Consider the following 18,905-nt stretch of genomic DNA (forward strand, 5'->3'; position numbering starts at 1 on the left):
AACATCACTATTTTGTCCATGAAAGAAAACTGCATGCCAGAGAAGCTATGTTCCTGCTATACTCCTTTTTCCCCATCTTACCACCTCACTGTCATCTCTCCGAACAAAGTACAACTGCCATGTGAAAATGCTGAAGATGTTATTTTTAAGCCAATTCTTTTGCACAGAAAGCTTGTTATCATTCAGCTATTCATACTGCCTACACAAATACTATGGGTGCCCTCAGCTTTATAACCTATTTAGAGCAATTTTTTAAAGAAAAACAGTATATACCAGGGGTCCTTAAACTTTTTAAACAGGGGGCTGGCGCACAGATGAAGGGGCAGGCAGTCATCTGCAGCTGTTTAGTTTCCTCCCCCAACGGGGGGGTCAGGGGGGTCTGTAAATACCAGGGGCCAGACTGAGGACCCTGGGGGGCCATATCCAGCCCACGGGCTGTAGGTTGAGGACCCCTGGTATATACCATATAATTCTTTAAATTTTTAATTTCCCCCAAAAAAAACCCAGCAGAGAATATAGTTTGGGCTGAAGGCTCTTCACTAGAGCTCAGTCAGCTCCAGCATAGATCACAACTAAAAAGAAGCAACAACAAATCAGGTTTGCATCAATGCTCCAGCAAGTTTGGATTTCACAGCAAGCATCTTTAAAGCAGGAAGTGCTTCCGTTCTTTTCATATTCATATTCAAGCTTCCTAAGTCATCCCATAACAGAGGTTGTTAGTGCTACCAATCCAAACTATGACAAGACTTTGATGCAAGTTGTTCACAATGTTCACAATGTAGGGGCACTGTTTATAATCATACTGAGGGCACAGAACCCAGGTTCAGATTCCATAGCTTTTAAGTTCAGCTTTAAGCAGCTAGAAAAACTGTACGTGCTCACCTTTGCGGCCTATGGTGAAGTCTGTCACAATACATTCATTTTTGTCGTTGGTAAATCTAGCTAGCTCCTCCATGGAGGGGATGGTGTAGTACCCAGCTCTTGTGAGAAGAATTCCTACAACAGAAAATTCATTGAGAACTGAGCCGGCAGCAAGCTTGCAGCTTTAACATTTCAAGAGTTTCAGTCCATTTCTTCTGCAAGCCTGAACAACTGAAGGTCTCAAACTGAGAATCAGTGCAACAAAAGCAAATGAGAGAAATCAAAATCCCTTAATTCCACAGCCTTCATAGCAGATTTAAGACAACTGCTATGCCAGGTTTTTCCAACCTAACGACCTGTCGTCAGAGATCAGTAGCAGGTGTGTAGGTCAGAAGACAAATGCAAACATCTACAGCAATATTTGACAGAAGCACTCTCACAGCTTCAATAATGTGGGAGTTCAGGCACCGGCTGGCCAAGATGCAGCACCTTTTCCATTTAACAGCCGCCAATCTTTTTTCATCTATTAATTTATCTAATGATCTTCAAAATCCACAAAAGCTTCTTGCATCTACAAAATGTCTGAAGACATTTATTTTGAACATGTCACCTGCTACTTTCATTACATGCCACATATTACCTGAAAGGAGGAACAAGTCTCTTACTCTTCACCTTCTCCAGTTCACTCCTGAGTTTAAAATATTCTAATATACACTCCTATCTCTTCAACAACTATAAAGTCTTAACTGAGAGAAAGGTGCTCAAGACCCCTCATCACATCTTCACACTTCTCCACCTTTTTCAGTTTTACAAACCCTGTGACCAGAATTGGGAGTACTGAAAATACACACACAATGGTCCTCTAGAGACACAGCCACGTTCTATGGCCCATTCTTTTCCTGGCAAACTCTACAGTCCAGTTTGCATGTTGATAGCTACCAAGCATTAGATTTCTAAGTTTAAGATCTTGCTAATGAATGATAGTCAACTCAGTGTACTACTGCAGAATAATTAGATTGGGTCCTCTTTCTCCTTCTCATGCACCTCACTACCCCAATCTAATATAAAACTGAGCAATGCAATTTAAACGTTCATTGACTCAGCAGAAAAAAATTTCTGTACTAGGTAGGAAACTGAGAAGCAAGACCTGTATTCAGAAGAAAAGAGAAAGGAATTTAAAAGAAGCTGAGTGTCTGAAACAGTAAAAGAATTTCAACGAAGCATGCATGAAAAGCTGTCAGGAGCTACACATCTACTCCCCTCCACCCTCCCCCCCAAGCCTAACCTGCAGGATGCAGATGATGCACAGTTTCAGGCTCTTCTTCACGGTCATCCTGAAGAGAATCATCATGAAACGAGGCATCCTCACTACTGCCTTCCAGACCGTTCCGCAAGGCCACCCGCATATTCAGAGCCACAATGGTGTCATCAAAATTGTTCTGGTGTTTGTGCACAGTGTTCTCTGGAGTCTGTGGGATGGGCTTCGCAATGGGGTTAGTGTAAAACCTCGTCACTTCATGATGATCCTCCTCCTCCTCTCGCTCACCATCTTGTCTGTGGTTTTCATCAGGAGGTACTGACAAAAAGAACCTGAAGAAATAATGCATAAAGTTGAGTTATTTAGTTCCAAGGGTCTTACGTCAACATTAAAATTCAGGTCTCTTTTCATATAAAAAGTAAAGAGAACCACCACATGACTCTGCAGAGTCAGCAGACCAAGGGAAGCAATTACTCCCTTTCACTCTGCCCTTGTTAGACAACCTCTACCATTCTGCCTCTAATCTGGGCTCCCACTACACGAAAGACAGCGGTAAGATCAGAAGCAGGGTACCATGATAGCTGGGGGACTAAAGCATATGCCCTGTGAGGAAAGCTTGAGTGAAATGGGTTGCTCAGTCTGGAGAAAAGACTTGCAAGTTGGGGTGTAATAACACCCTTCCAACATCAAAGACAAAATTCAGGCTCTCCACAGATATGCATGGCAGGAGGATGAGAAAACTGTCAAATTAAAACAGCGAAATCAATAAGGACAGTCAAGCACTGGAACAGAGACCCACAGAGGCTGCAGAGTCTCTACCCATGGAGGTGTGAGACCCCCAACTGGACAAAGCTGCCTAGAGACACTGTAGATGCCCCATTGCTGGAAGTGTTCAAGGCCAGACTGGACGGGGCTTGGAGCAACCAGGTCTAGGGGAAGGTGTTCCTGCCTGTGGCAGGGGGGTTGGAACTAGATTATTTTTACAGTCCCTTCCAACTCAAATTCTATGAAAGTCCACAACAACGAGGTGTTAATTCAGTGTTGAGACTGCTTGACGAACAGAGACTGCCCCCCCCAAGGTCACTCCACTTCTGATTGATTCAATGAATTGTGAACCGGGCTGATACACTTTTAAGCCCAAAATACACAGTTTTACAAGAATGGGATGATTAAGTCTTGCAAGCATCATGATCAAATCAAACTTGAGAACACTATTGTGACAGTCACTCCAAAACACCAGCTTCAGAGAGCTGGCTGTTGTACCTGGCTGCTGGCAACAGCTATCAAATGCCTCTGCCCCATTACAAACTACCTAAATCAGGTCTAAGGTGATCAGAAACAAGGTTGCCCACTCCCATCATCAGTTCTTACTTGTACTAGCTTTCAATAAAATCAAAGTGTTGAGCTCGTCAGGAATTTTTCCAGCTTGATTAAAAGAAAACCAAACCGAAACCCCAGTTCATCTGAAATATGGCCACAGATTATTTTTTTTTTAGGGGAGATGGGTATTCTAACTTCTGCGAGAAGAGACTGTCTTAGAGATTCCTCATTTTAATATGCAGAAGATACATTACTACTATGAGACTCCTGGATCAGTGGAGCTTCCTTACAATTCCCATGTTACTGAGGACCAAACACAAGGAGAGGCTCCTCTCACTTCAGGGTCAGTTTTACTGCTTCCCTCAAGAAATGCCCTAGCTTCTTGCTACAGGGAATGAAGAGAGACCTATCCAAAAAGTAATTCCCCTTTGAAGTCCTGATTTTGGACGGAATGTATTGGTATGTGACCACACAGGAAAAATATGTGGCTAGATTATGAGGAAATGAATCTCACAACAGGTCAAGTTGCTTCCAATGAACATTTAAGACTACATCCCTGAAAATAACTACCTATTCTATTAATAATAATTTAGAGACAGGCATAACCAGTTTGCATTTCTCGTGAAGTATAAACATCTGCATGATGAATCAACATACCTATCTCCATTCTCTGGATACTCTGATGGAGAAGCCAGGTCTTCATTTTCACGATTGACAGGGGAGAACAGATCACTACTGCTGAGATTCTTCAAAACCAACTTTTTGATGCTCTTCCTAAAAAAAGAAAAAATAAAACCAACAACGAAGAGAAATTTGAATATATCCACTGCATAAATATATATTCCATGCTTAATTCACATGCTCCAGTGACCAGACACCAGCTGTGTAAGCCGTGTTCCCACACTCACGACATATGAAGTCTTCTGTAAGAGCACTGCAGTAGCTGAGATACTACAACTTTTTTTGGAATTCTATCGGAGGCTTTGGTTTATGAGTAAGTGTAAAAAGCACAGGTCACTGAAAGCTTCAAAACCCAGGTTCAGTAAACCACAGTATTATCCGTTTTGCGAAACAGCTTCTCCAGCAGAAGCACAGAATCCTGCAACAAAAGTCTGGCCCACAGATGCAGTTTCTTCTTTACTACAGTGTCACGTTAAAACCAAATCCATGGCCAGGCTAGGGTTCACTGCCTGCAATCTGAAGATCACTGAATATCTATGCCAATTACACCCAAAAAAGGCCAAGTATTCCCATGTTCTGATCATTTGATGTTTTTCAATAAAACACTTGAGTAAATCCATGCTCTGCCCCCTCTCCCTGGAAAGTGAACAGATTGTTCAGGCTAAATTACAGACAAAAAGTTTACAAAAGTTACAAGATATTTTCTAAAAGCCTGTGCTTACAGAAACTTTAAATGACGGACACCTTTCTCCAAAGCTTTTTGTTGATCATTTTGAACTAAACTCAAGCTTTCTAAACCCCTTTTCAATTTTATTGCCACAGATGCTCTTGAAGACTGAAATCAAAAGCTTCAGTAGGGTAAATTGACATCATCGTTATTTATTACTCACAGAAACATCTGGGTAACTGAAACAGAACCAGTGCTAGGCTATGAAAATGCCAGAAATCTGCCTTCATTCTGGCTGCATTAGCAAACCTAACAACACTTCTATTTCAGAAGCAGGAAGCATTACACCATACAAGCTTTCCTTGTAATAGTTCCTAATTGACTTTATAGGAGCTTTGCTCCAATCATGGGATGACCTCATTTTACAGCTTATTTAGCCTAACAGTTTAAGCTGAGCATTTTTATCTCCTCTACTGAAAACAGTTCTGTTCAAGTTTTACATAAAATTTGTTATTGCTACTCATATTTGAATCAGGCCACAAAACACTCATTGAATTTAAGACACTATACAAGAGATTACTTAATCTGATCAGAAGATTCTTCCACCACCTCCTCCCTCCAACATATACAAAAGAAAAACTAACTTTGGCATGAAAGCACCATTGGATAGGGATGGCTCATCATCATCAAGACCATCAAAGAGATGGGATTTAGCAGAGCCGGCTGACTGCAGAGCTTTCGGTCGTACTCTGGTTGCTGGACGTGGAGTCAGTTTGTAGTGGGTGGGTGTTGTCAAGGCCTTCTGAGCTGCTGGGTTAGTGGGTTTCAGCCTCTGTAACAAAGAGATGCAGAACTGGAGTTTTCATACCATGTACCATTAGGGTTCACAAACAGCGAGAGGGCCTGCTTTAAGGTTATTAAGTCAAGGACCTTTTAAATGCAAATACGTGAAGGAGGAAGCCATAAACAAAACCAGACAAAGCTAGCTGACAACAGCTAAGGGAAGCAACACCAGAGACCAGAAGTTTCCAGTCAGTCAGGAGTGGCCGTTCAGAACCTACAAGCATATCTTTGCAGAAGGCCAATGCGGACCTCCTGTCCAGACTGAGTGAATGTGGGGACAGACCAGGGGTGTGGGCTCCCCAGGGCTCTGCTGCCACCAGCTAGAGCGAGAGGAAACCTCAGCATCTGGAACAGATGTGGGTGTCTGCTCAAGCCCCTGGGATGGGACCAGTGCATGTCCCAGGCATAGCTACTGGAGGGACAACTACTGTGAGTGAAAGATTGTGCAACATCCACTGAGAAAGACCACAACACTGTCTGGCCCATGTGCCTGGGCCACCCAGCTGGTGGCAGAAAGGGGTAGACAGAGCACCCACATCGTCCCTGAACCTCCTGTGCGTGGAGGTGCATGTGTGTAGTTCACTAGCAAGCGTCAAGATGGACTGGCCTGCAAGTAGGAGACCCTGGGTCCTGGCAGGGATACCACAAGCAGAGGACTCATGCCGGTATAGAGGGATTTGTGCGTACAGGGTGCCTACAACACAAGTGTGAGTGCACACGCTTTTTGCAGCAAGCATCAAGCTGGACCAGCCTGCTCTGTGGAACTAGGAAGAGGGCTCAAGATCTGGGCAGGGCTATCAGATGGACAGAGAGGCCACGCTAACAATCAAGGGATTCATGTACATGCAGGTGAGCCTAGAGAACATGGCCATGTGTGCTTTTACCAGGGAGCTTCATTAGCCAAAGGGGAGGAAGAGGATGTGGGTGTATATGCTTATATTTTATGGTATTCCTAGCAGTTACACATGGGGACTTAAGGTAGTGCCTTGCCCGTGGCTGCGCTGCCAGCTGTGCCAGTGCACTCTGTGCATCTGGGATACATGGCCCAGCTCCACAACTGACTATGCTGGCAAATGGGAAAGCAATAGCCACATCCATCAGCCTGAGAAGGAGACCCCTGGGTCTCTAGGCAGACCATGCCTGGCTCCAGTGTCTGGGCAGGAAAAATCTCTAACCCAGGAATTTGCCCAGGGGCAGCAGCCACTTAGATCCTCCCTTAAATTTGAAGTCTGAAGACTATTCATTTTGTTGCCTAATAAAACAAGCCAACAGGGTATGGTTTATCAGAGACTGACAAAGTGTCATAAGTAAAGCTCAAGCTTAGCACTAAAAATATTGTTAACCAGAGGCATTTACCCATTTTTACTCTCAATTAGCAGCACTGAGCATAACAAGAACTACTCCATAGTGAAGGCTTCGATGCACTCAAAGGCAATAAATGCAAAGCCACAGCACAAGCAGTTTGCATCCTGGAGAGCATAAAAAGCCACTGCACCAGTATGAGTATACAGATGGCAACTTATTTTGCTGCTCATTGTGTACTTAAGTGAAGAAAGTGAGCGCAAGATACAAAGTTATTTCAAATCTCACGCAAAAAATGAGTTTATGTTTATGTGCACTTACCTCTTCTTTCTTCTTTGGGTCTGACATAGGGTTTCTGAAGAGCGGAGAATCTCCAAAGGGTGAATACGTCAAGCTATTGAGATGCTGCTGAAGGACTGCCTGCTGGGCAGCTGACGCATTTGGGTCTGTCAGTGCTGTAAGAAGAGTATCATTTTTTAGTTTTAACAGCTTTACTAATAGAACCAAGGTAGGTGGAAAAGATATCCTTCCAATCAGAGGATCTCCTCATATGAACTCAAACTTCTATACGAACTTCAGCATTTCTTTCCCTTGATCTTCAGTCACCATTGCAGCGGCAGTTTAAAGGAAGAAATCAGACTGTATTCCTCCATTAGAATTTGCAACCACATTCCATAAGCTTTTACTGGTGAAAAGCCGGGGGCATGGAGAGCTACACATCAGTAGAATGAGCCTGGCCTGCCAAAGCCTTTAACTAATACATTTGATTTCTGAAACATTTTCCTAGAGCGAGGGAAGTATTTCATGCAAAATTTTTACATTCCTGCTACAGCAATCAAACTTACAGGTCTAGAGTACTCTCTACAACAACGGCCTCTTAATTTTTTCTTTCCCCATCTTCTAGCATCTAATCTTAATTCCCATAAAACGCTCTAAGTGTTCACACTACAAAGCATTTGAGCAAATCTAAAGAAGCTTATTTCTAATCCCAAGAAAACCAGATTGCATGCATGCATTCCTGATGAACAACAAAACCACTCCCAGAGAAACAACAGACAAAGTCTGCAAGTCAGCCAAGACGACAGTTTGAGACAACTGGTTCTTTATCAGATCAAAATCTGGTTTCACCGAGCCAATGATAGCCAGTGAGACCCTTCCCTAAACTGCCCCGCTGCAGCTGTTGCCTACAGAAAGGAAAACTTGGATCCTCTATAGTGTTACACCAAGGGAGGCTCAAGCATAAGAAGCACAGAAAGACTGCAACACACTGATGAGAGAATTTCATCATGCAAGAAGGTACTCTCTTCAAACACATTTTGGCTGTTATCACTAGTATATGTGGTTACTTTGATGGGTGTTCACAGGATCATGGAACAGTGAAGCGGGACACACCTCTGAAGGTCAACTTGTTCCAAGCCCCCTGCTGAAACAGGGTCATCTGTGCCAGGGCTTGGGCACCCTCACAGAGAAAAGTGTTTCCTGATGTTCAGAGGGACCCTCCTGTGTTCCAGCATGTGCCCATGGCTTCTGGTCCTGCACAGGGTTCAACTGGGGAGAGCCTGACTCCACCCTCTTGGCACCTGCCTGCAGGTCTTGTTATGTGTGGATGAGATCCTTCCAAATTGTCTCTTCTCCAGGCTGAAGAGCCCCAGGTCTTTCAGCCATTCCTCACAGCAGAGATGCTCTAGCCTCTCCATGGCCTTTCATTGGACTCTCTCCAGTATGCGTGAGAGTTACATACTGGCAAGCCCAGCATTGGACCCAGCACTCTTGATGGAGCCTCACCAGTGCTGAGCAGAGCTGAGAAAACACCTCCCTCCTCATAGTGCAGCACAGGGCACTGCTGGCCACCCTTACCACAGGGGCACATTGTTGGCTTATGGCCAACTGTGCTCAGCAGGACCCCCCCCCCCCCCCCCCCCTCTGCCAAGCTGCTCTCCAGCTAGGCAGCCTCAGCCTGTGCTGGTGCCTGGGCTTGTTCCTCCCCAGGAGAAGGACTTTGCATTTCTCATTGAATTTCACAAGGCTCCTGTCAGCCCACTTCTCCATCCTGCCAAGGTCCATCTGGATGGCAGCACAACCCTTGGGCAAATCAGCCACCCCTACTCTTCCTTTTGTCACTTACAGAAGCCCTCCTTGTTGCCTTTAACATCCCTGGCCAAATTAAGTTCCAGCTGGGCTGTGGCTTTCCTAAACCCATCCCCGCATGCTCAGACCATGTCTCTGTATTCTTCCCAGACTCCCTGCCCCCGCTTCCACCTCCTGTATGTTTCCTTTTTGTGTTTGAGCTTTACTAGGAGCTCCTCATTCATCCATGCAGGCCGTCTAACATTCTCCCTGCGTTCCCGCTCACTGGGATGGAACTCCCCTGAGCTTAGAGGAGGTGACCCCCGAACACCAAGCAGCCTTCTTGGGCCCGTCTTCCCACACAGTGTCATGTGCTTCCCCTGCCTCAAGTTTAAAATAAATTTTCCTGAAATCACAGCCTCAGGGGGCTACAGCATGTTATGTACACCATTCATTTTAAGTGCTCAGATCTGACACTGCTGGAAGTAGTAGGTATTTTAACTTACAAAACGGTAGCACAAGTGCCTGATCTAAAGACCACTTATTTCACCAGTGGCACAGCATAATCTCTAATTAAGTCCCTCCAGCTCTCCAATCTGGAATTACTGAAGAAGGTAACACTACATTTCCCTTACTTAATTTTTTTGTAAGCACCTACTGTTGCTACCCCCAAATTCAACGATGGGAATTACATCAGCAATCTTGCAAAGTTCTAAAATAGCTACAGTTATTAGTAACATTATGAAACTTTGAATTACTGCAACTACATATCAGCACACAAAAAACTTCATTAACATGGTCTCCACTGCTACCAACAACAGAAGTGGCCTCAGATTCTCAAAACTTTTTTTTTCCCCTTGCAAGCATTTGGGTGGGATGTTTAGGCACACCTGAAACAAGGGAGGAAGCAGCAATTAAACTCAGGCCAACGTACACGTACCTACAGCAGGCTGAGGGGCTCCAAAGCCCAGAGTAGCTGTTGATGTATTGAATCCTGGTGCTCCAAATGCTCCTGTTGCTAGCGATCCACCAAGTTTAGGCTGGGTGTTTCCAAATAAAGATGTCTGTCCTGTCCCAAGAGCTGTGGCATGAGATGACTCATCTACTACATGACTGTGGCAAACTTACAAGCCAATTTAGCCCACAACAAAGAACCAAAAAAACATTCAACATGTCCATGAATGCTACAGACATTCAAGACTCATGCAACCAAACCAAAGGCTTGAAATACAGAGGATGCCACCAGTTTTATGAACCATTAAGCATCACTGTAAGCAATACTACCTATAATTGCTAAAAAGTTACTTAGTACTGTGTTAGCAAGCTCTGCTTGGTTCTGATTTGAGTCCAATTCATGACTTCAAGCTAGAACACATACATTTGAATTGGCAAGTAATACCAAGGCTATATTATCACTGAAGTTCGATGACCATGCTTAGGCTGACATGAAATAAGCTGCTAAAACTGTTTACCTGTTCCAAATCCTGTTCCAAGTCCAGTTCCCAGAGACCCAGTTGCAGACTTATTTCCAAACAAACTATTTCCACCTGTGTTGGCACAAAAACCTTCAAGAACAGAACCAGTAGCTCGTTAACCTAACATTATCAGAGCTGAAATTTAAAAAACATGTATTGAAGTAAATGAGCATCACTGGCTCAGAGAGAGCCCTGCCAAAGCCAAGATCAAATTTCACAGTTTACAACAACCCAAGTTAGGCTGACAAGCATCAAGAAGGGACTTCAACAGCAAACAGACATATTTAAGTTATGAACACAATACTATAAACATCAGTACAGAAGAAACACTCTTTTGCCTTCATAAGCTTTTCAGTTTGTACCAGACTTCAAGGTTTTACTGAAAGCCAGAATGGACGTGATGCTGCTGCATCTGGCAACAGAGAAAGACTTATTAAATTTCCTCAACTGCTTGGATATACCACACACGCATTTCTCTTCTCACCAACAAAGCAGGTAACAACTCAGAACAAGCACACAGTTCAAAGATAAATCTCTAATTATAAATAAGTACAATCCAGATCTAACAGGCAGGATTAGTTCTTAAACTGAAGACTGTGAAACCATCCTACGGCTGGTCAGTATGCAAAACCAGAATTACACTAAAAAACTGCAGTCATTGACCAACAGCAGATACACCTTAGAACCAAACTCTGTTTTTCCTATAAACTGTACCACTGCAAGTAAAGCAGGCAAATTAAAACCACATACTACAATCAGTATTGTTCACCAAAGTGCCAACACACTAGTGTTCTACTGTTCTCCAAGGTCTTTCTAGCTACAAGGGAATGGGTAGCAACTTTCAAAAGTACTGTATTAACGGTTTGCCCAAGGTTGGTCACCAGAGAGAAACTGTGCTTGCTAAGGCGCTGCCCCTGGCAGGCTGGGAGCTTGACACTTTCTTCTGTCTATGCTGGCAGGATAGCAGGGCAGGCTCACTGCCCTGTGCAGACTTTATTGCCAATACAATAAAAAAAAATAATCTCAATGAACCAAACAAAAAAAGATGTCAGGGTCTAAATCCACTCCCACTCACTTTTACGAATAGTTTTTTTGTTCAGAAAAAAGAAGGGGGGGGGGAGAAAAAAAGAAAAGAGGAGAGAGGGGGGAGAAAAAAAGAAAAGAGGAGAGAGGGGGGAGAAAAAAAGAAAAGAGGAGAGAGGGGGGAGAAAAAAAGAAAAGAGGAGAGAGGGGGGAGAAAAAAAGAATGAAAATAGAGACTAAACCCATTTCAACAGAAGTTCTGTGAAGGAAGATTGCCATTTACTTGAACTATCACTGCACATTTCTTCTGCTCAATCACACACTCATTCAACACTGGTTCTCTAACATTAGCGTTAGACACCAACATTAACACAAGACCCAGTTCTTTGGGACTTTGATCCTTTGCACCATGAAAGATAGCAATAACCATCAGCTAGACAGGAACTGACTGTTTCATTTTACCTTCACTTCAGTGCAGTATCTCCTACCATCAGACTACAGATATCACTGGTTTTACTGCATTCCCTTCAGCACTACTTTGCAACCACAGCATATTTGCAGCCTCGTAACAAACCTCTATGTCTTCTGAATTTTTTTATTTCAGTAGTTTTCAACTACAGGTTCCACCTTCTCTTAAGCGCTTGCCTAATACTGGTACTGAATTTTCTACCTCCCAAGCCAGGGAGTACCATCAAGAGGAAAGGTATAAAACAGCATCCAAGACCTTTCCCTGCAGCAACATGCATCAGAAGCATGGCTTACCTGAGAACTTTAACATTCATAATCATTTAGCATGTGCTATTCAGCAGCCAGGTGTGTGGTATATGCAGTATAGTTTTAAGTGATTGAAATCTCACTTTTTTTATATGTACCAAAATTAGAAACATTTGTATTGGTTCCTAAAGTCAGGGTTGGTTTGTTACCAAAGAGCCCGCTGCCAGTGGTTGTACCAAACGAGGGAGTACTGGTCGTGGTGGTTCCAAATCCAGCAGGCTTGTTACCAAACAGGGTCTGAAAGGAAGAAAACATGAACTTGGAAACCCAGACAGACATTAAAAGAACAGCATTAGTGTTTCAATGTAGGCAAGAAAGCAAAACTCAAGCAAAGCACAACTTAGACCACAACCTAGATTCCCAACAGTGCTGCGTTATTTGCAAGCCACACACGCTAGTATATGCAAGGACCTTCTGGAAACAAGTATTACAGTTGGACTCTATGATCTTAAGGGTCTTTTGCAACCTAAACAATTCTGTAATTTTCACTCCATTACAACCAAAATGACTGAGTATCAAGAATCAAGTCCACTTTCCGGTTAAGTCACCAATCATCACAACTTCAAACATCTGTATTTTCAACACTATGCTGGGGCATCCCCAGGAATACATAGGTAGAGAGATGCTTGGTCTCTCTTGCTGTCTTATCAACCAAGACATTACTTCTTAGAAAATGAATCTCTGAAACACTAGCTCCATGTCATGTTTTTAATCCCAGCTGGTAATTAAGTGCCACAGTGACTCACTCCCCACTCCCCAGGGCGGGGCAGGGGAGGTGGGTTGTGGGAAGGAGAATCAGAAAATAACGTAGAACTTGAGGGTTCAGAAAACAACAATATAATAATTAAAATAAAAACAAAAGAACAATAGTAAGGTAACAGTTATAGTAAAAAGGAGGGAGAAGGGGAGAGGACGAAAATCCAAAAGGAAGGGAGAGAAGAAAACCAGTGACAGGACAAAAGAAAACTAGTGAGGCACAATACAACTGCTCACCACCTGCTGACCAATGCACAGCCAGTCCCCAAGAAAAGATTACAGCCCTGGCCAACTTCCCCCCTCCCCCCCATCCCCGGTTTATATACTGAGCATGATATCCTGTGGTATGGAATATTTCTTTGGCTAGTTCAGGTCAGCTGATGTGGCTGTGTCCCTTCCCAGTTTCCTGCACCTCTCCAGCCCTCCCCTATCAGCAAGGCCTGAGAAACCAAAAAGTCCTCACCCACACTGATCCCACACTAAACCCAAAACACAGCACTAGCCACCAAGAAGAAAATTAACTATCCCAGCCAAAACTAGGACATTCCGTTACGCATGCCTATACTGTATCCTTCAGTTTACATAAAACCACACTAATTTTGCATCTTAACTCTTAAGATGACACTACTTTCATGGAGGTCAACACCCAGAAACAGGGCTCCAAGCCATTTGCTTTTCATATTTTTTTCCTTCCCCAGGTTATTCTGTTAAGGTACAGACATACCGAACTGCCAACACCAAATCCTGTGTTAGTTTGTCCAAAAAGACCAGTTCCGGTTCCAAATCCAGTACCAGCATTTGTATTGGCAGGTGTTCCAAAAATGCCTCCAGGCTGTGAGGGCTGAGTTACACTAAAGAGACCCTAAAAAACAGGAACCAGGTTAAGATAACGCTGCAATGCTTTTCAAAGTCTAGCACTGACAGTAACAGAACCAACGCAAAAATCAGTTGTTAAAATGATGCTACATTACCCCTTTTTCTGGGGGCAGAAGATGGGTGAAAAGCATTTCAGAAGCTTTAGTCATTCTCCAACAAGTCATAAAAAGAAAATTTAAAAAAAAAAATCAAAGAATTTATGCTCCACGCTGAAAAGGATATTGGAATTTCCTCATCACTTTGTGTGAAGGAGATGGAAAAGAAACATTTTGCAGAGTTTTCTGGGAGAAGTCACAACATACTCAGAAAGAATACAGCATATTTGGAGCCAAAGGCCCGAGCTTTACAGCAAGTGGCAGCTATGTAGCATCCTTCTATCAAAAGGGCCCATGAATACTGCTCATTATTCACCAGAAAGTACAGAATTTGTTCCCACAAAGTGTTAACAATGGGATCATATTATCTGTGTGAACACCATTGGAAATACTTGAATTGGTAAGAGAGCAGACCACTTGAAGGGAATGGGTGAAGTTATTCGTTAAAAGCTATACTGTGTCCAGTTATCATGAATGAAAAATGCTGATTGGCAAGAAGTGGCTAGCTCAGACAGCAGAGTTCAGAGCTTTGCATCCTAGTTTTATGAAGCTGTACTACAATGAGTAAGATCTAAATCACAGTATCACAGCCTCCTGTGTCTAGCTGAAGTACCTACAGCACAATTTTTAAGGGTTCAAACAATTTGTCTTACCATTGTGTTTGTGTTTGGCTGCCCTAGGGTGCTGGTATTGCCAAAAGAAAAGCCAGTGTTCTGCGTTGTTGTGGCTTGACCAAATGGTTTGTTAAATAGACTCGTAGTTTGAGATTGCTGACCAAAAAGACCTGTTGTTCCTGTTCCAAAGCCAGTCGTACCTACAACAAACACACACACTGGTTAAAAAACCCTCAAGTACTTATCCAATCCCATTTACATTTCCACACTCAGCATGTTAAAACAGGAAAAAGACCCGCTTCAATTCAATGGAACAGCAAGACACCCAGCATCATCAATACAGCACAGCACCTCCATTCATGTGGAAGTAGTTCATGTTAGGTATTTCATCAGGTTCTCCTTCTCCTAAAGTCAATGTGAGCATAAGACCCAAGAATTACCAGCAAGTTTACCTCACAGATGGATCTGACCAAGAAGATACCAGCTTTGGTATGGTCAGTTTGTTCTCCACTGTACAAAGAAAACTGCACCATGAGGACCTGAAAGAGCTCCCTAGCCAAGAGGCAGGCAGTGCCCTCCACACCAGTTCTGTTCTATAACCCACACAACTACTACAGAAACTTCTACCCAAACTTCAGTCACCATCACCGTCTTTCTCCCCAAAGGAAAAGGGCTATTTACATGTAGTAAAAACGGCATACACATCGAGAAAAGCTTTTGCTCCTTCACTCAACTGCCATTGCTATCTCTGCAGAACTAGGTGCTTTCTTCAGAGTCGTCTGCATGAGAAACACATGAAGCCTGGCAAGGCTGCCAGGTTGGGCAGTCCATGGATTTTAACAAACTGTACCTTCACGGGGTGCAGAGAAATACGGCCACCTGTACATTGATCTTTCTCCAGGACAGCAGCTTAGCTAAACCCAGGCATGCCCAGAGACCGAGTCCAGCAGTGTCTGTCATTAAGGACACACACAATTCTAACCCAACACAGTACAGCTTTTCTTACAGCAGATAACCACTTCCATTTCTACAGACCACAGGATTTTGATCTGCTGTTTACAGTCTGATTCCACAAATACAAATATCTACTTGCATTTAGATTTGCAGCAGAAACTAATAAAAATAGAATTTGTGTTTGAACTTTTCTGCACGTTTTTTTAATGCTAAATTCAAAAAGGTCCACTACCCTGTTAGCCCAACCGACACGCAACTAGCAGACAGGCAAGCACTTATGGGAGTTAGTTACTTCATACCTGGCTTTTAGTTTTTGACCAAGAATGCCAAAACAGACAGCATGCAACCAGGAAGGCACAATATATAAACAAGTTCACATCCTAACCCTGCTCTACAGTGGAAAAAACCTCCTGGAAAATTCTAGTCAGGCTACTATAAATTAACTTGCCCACATAATTAATTTCTAGGGAATTTACTTTTGCTGATTAGCAGCAGTAAAAAAATCTTGACATTACTATTAAGTGATGCCGTCACTCTACTGATCACTAGCAATATCCTGGTTGTTTTATTTGCCCACATAAACAAGCTTTCTTGTAAAGCCAGATGCTCTAATGAATGGTCTTTCAGCAAAACCTGGGGGATGCAGAGGAAGTTTGCAAACCCTGAAGAGTAAATAAAGAGATTTCTATGGCAAAGAACCTAATTATTGAATGGCGATAATACAACCAGTAAAATTGAGCTCACACCAGTGTTTCCCCACCTTTTTTCATTACAGAATTTTCATACCTGAAGAGTAGTTGCATATTTGCATACCAGCAAAGACAGGGGACAGGCAGTACTTACTGGTTCCAAAAGCAGTTTTGTTCTGTCCATACGAAAAGCCTGTATTAGTAGAATTGCCAAAAAGTCCTGTAGCTGTACTGGATGTAGCAGTAGAAGGCCCAAACAAGCCTGCAGCTGCTCCTGCAGGATTCGAGGGCCCTTTCCTGTTTGCCTGGTAGTCTTCTAAACGGAGTTCCTAGTAAAGGAAAATCCAGCTCTCTTTACACACTCTTTTTACACAGTATAAGGTTAAACAAGTGTCATTAACATGCTTACACAGCATTCAAACCCAAAACAAGGTGATGGTATCAAGAAAAGGCTGTTAACACTGCATTTTTAAAAACCCAAAACATGACCTAAACTCAAGATTCACGTCAGGGCTTCAATTTTACTTCCCAGAGTTTAAGATCATTTGAGTACAAGATCTGTTTTAAAAGTATCAAATAAGTCAACTTGAACTGAAAGACTTCAGGTTATACCCTTGGGAACACTGGGTTATATTGAACAACTGTGAGTTTTGTCCAAGATTCTGCAGTTATCTCAGCAGCACAGGGCTGCTCCCAACTGGGTCTCTCACCCTTCTGGCATACAGCAAGATGGAATTTCAGCTCCTCAAAAGCTGCAGCATTAAGCATTTAAAAACAAATGCAATAAATATGGCGATGAAATAAGTATTTTACTTGATGATACTTCTCCTCTGTGAGTGATGCAGATACTGAAGTTTTTACTCATTAATGAGCATAACAGATCCTTATTACAGTTTAAAAAAGCTCTACTAAGCCAATGCTTACAAACAGCCAAACAAGACAAGCATGTTTGAACACTCATTGACTGACCTCAAGAGATTTACTTTCATATTCTTTCATAGCAGTAATACATTGGTGCTTGGTATTGATGTTAGTGCTTACTCCAGATTTTACCATAGTATCTGTACCAGTTGGTGGCTGCAAGACAAGAGGTTAAGATATCAGGTTTAAAATCCAGGTAGACTTTCATTAATACAGTTATTACTGCCTCAGCAGATGCTGTTGAAAGCTAAATTCAGCACACAGGACCTGAAGCAGTGTGTGACTTACCTGTACAGCTGTGGCCTCACCCAGTGATGAGGCACATTCAATGGCGTTTAATAGTGCAATTTACCTTAGTAACACTCAAAACAATGCAGTACAATTCATTTTTCAGCTTCACTTTAAAAGTGGTTTATCTAAAGTTGTGATATAAATCATTTAACTATGCATGGATTCCATTATCTGCCTTTTTTTTAAATTGTGCTATGAAAGTATATTAACAGCACTCAGACTGCCCGAGTTACCACCACAGTTCTGTCTATGCCCTGCAATAAATAAGTCTGTTAAATCAGCTCAGCCTAGAAATAGAGGGCTGAAATACAAACAAGTATATGGCAAAAAGACTGACTCTTTCCAGCAGATTGATCAGTTAACCCATTTCCATGACAGCTTCTTTTCTGAGCCACCCTCTATTTCCAACCGCCATTGAACTCTCAAGACATTATTCAACCCTTTCTTAAAGGGAACTCATCCAGAAAACACAAGGGATCAGTCTTCACATTTCAGCTTACATATCCAAAGCCATGCTGACTTATAAGAGAATGGCATTTGCTTTGACCTATCCCAAGATGTCTTTAATCTTTACTGCTGTTAGCATTTAGTGTTGATCACCTGGACTTCTGTGGCACATCCTAGCTTCCTGAGGAGGCTCTGCTTTAAGAGCTGCTTTACCTCTTTAACACAGCTCTAAGTCTAGGAAGTCTAGATAGTGCACTACTCCACAGCATTTGGTAAGACTGTCAAAATCAGCATCAAAAAAATCTAGCTCTTTGGAGTTAACTAGACATCCTATTTCCACTGCAACAGTTCCACTAAAGGGGACCTTTTCAGGTCACTTCAGAACACTGCATACTTCCATATTAACTACTCATTTTTTTCAGCTCAGTGACCAAGACAGCACTTTATACAAATAACAGCTGTTACCCTACAATTAGGTTAACATAGGCTGTTATCCTACAGTAAACAGGCTGGATTAAGAAAGAAAACCAGGACTTACATTAAATTTAATAGTTGTGCCAGTTGGAGCAGCAGTAAAACTAGTTGGGCCGAACAGAGAGCCAGATGTACTCCCAAAAGGATTGGAAGTTGTGTTAGTGGTTCCAAAGAGACCTCCGCTGCTGGTACTAGTTCCGAAGTCTTAAGAAAAAGAAAAAAAAAGATTGGTACAAAAACAAACCTGATTTTTAAAACTTAAACCCAGATATTTTATTCAAATTACAAAGTTGTCTGGGACCAGAAGAAACAGCTAGAGGATTTTTTTTTTTATTTATTTATTTTTCTTTTACAGCAGAGGTAGCCAGTTAATCCAGTATTCTGCTGCAGAAGACTGTCCTCAACTCATCAGCCCAGGAAATCTTAGAATAACCAGAGCACCCAGTTTCATTTTACTCCCGACAACACTAAGAAAATTACATTTATAAAGGGAACCAGTGAGGTTTCTTTTCTCAGA

General features: G+C 42.6%; 1 protein-coding gene across 7 annotated transcripts in view; it reads right to left on the reverse strand.

Moving 5' to 3' along the window:
* The window catches only part of NUP98 (nucleoporin 98 and 96 precursor), a 42,619-nt gene that overhangs the window by 18,261 nt on the left and 5,453 nt on the right, over positions 1-18,905 (reverse strand). For 3 of the 7 annotated variants that reach the window (XM_056327792.1, XM_056327793.1, XM_056327799.1), the window contains exons 5-17: positions 18,453-18,592; positions 17,225-17,332; positions 16,410-16,584; positions 14,652-14,812; positions 13,752-13,889; positions 12,421-12,508; positions 10,472-10,564; positions 9,940-10,080; positions 7,254-7,387; positions 5,432-5,619; positions 4,097-4,213; positions 2,147-2,451; positions 883-996 (exon numbers count right to left, since the gene is read on the reverse strand). In XM_056327792.1, the coding sequence (XP_056183767.1) occupies positions 883-996; positions 2,147-2,451; positions 4,097-4,213; positions 5,432-5,619; positions 7,254-7,387; positions 9,940-10,080; positions 10,472-10,564; positions 12,421-12,508; positions 13,752-13,889; positions 14,652-14,812; positions 16,410-16,584; positions 17,225-17,332; positions 18,453-18,592 (1,902 nt within the window). The remainder of the gene's footprint in view (positions 1-882; positions 997-2,146; positions 2,452-4,096; positions 4,214-5,431; positions 5,620-7,253; positions 7,388-9,939; positions 10,081-10,471; positions 10,565-12,420; positions 12,509-13,751; positions 13,890-14,651; positions 14,813-16,409; positions 16,585-17,224; positions 17,333-18,452; positions 18,593-18,905) is intronic. The other 4 variants (XM_056327797.1, XM_056327795.1, XM_056327794.1 and 1 more) reach the window with 4 other exon arrangements.

This window comes from Falco biarmicus, chromosome 2 (assembly GCF_023638135.1).
Source record: "Falco biarmicus isolate bFalBia1 chromosome 2, bFalBia1.pri, whole genome shotgun sequence".
NCBI classification, from domain to species: Eukaryota; Metazoa; Chordata; class Aves; order Falconiformes; family Falconidae; genus Falco; species Falco biarmicus.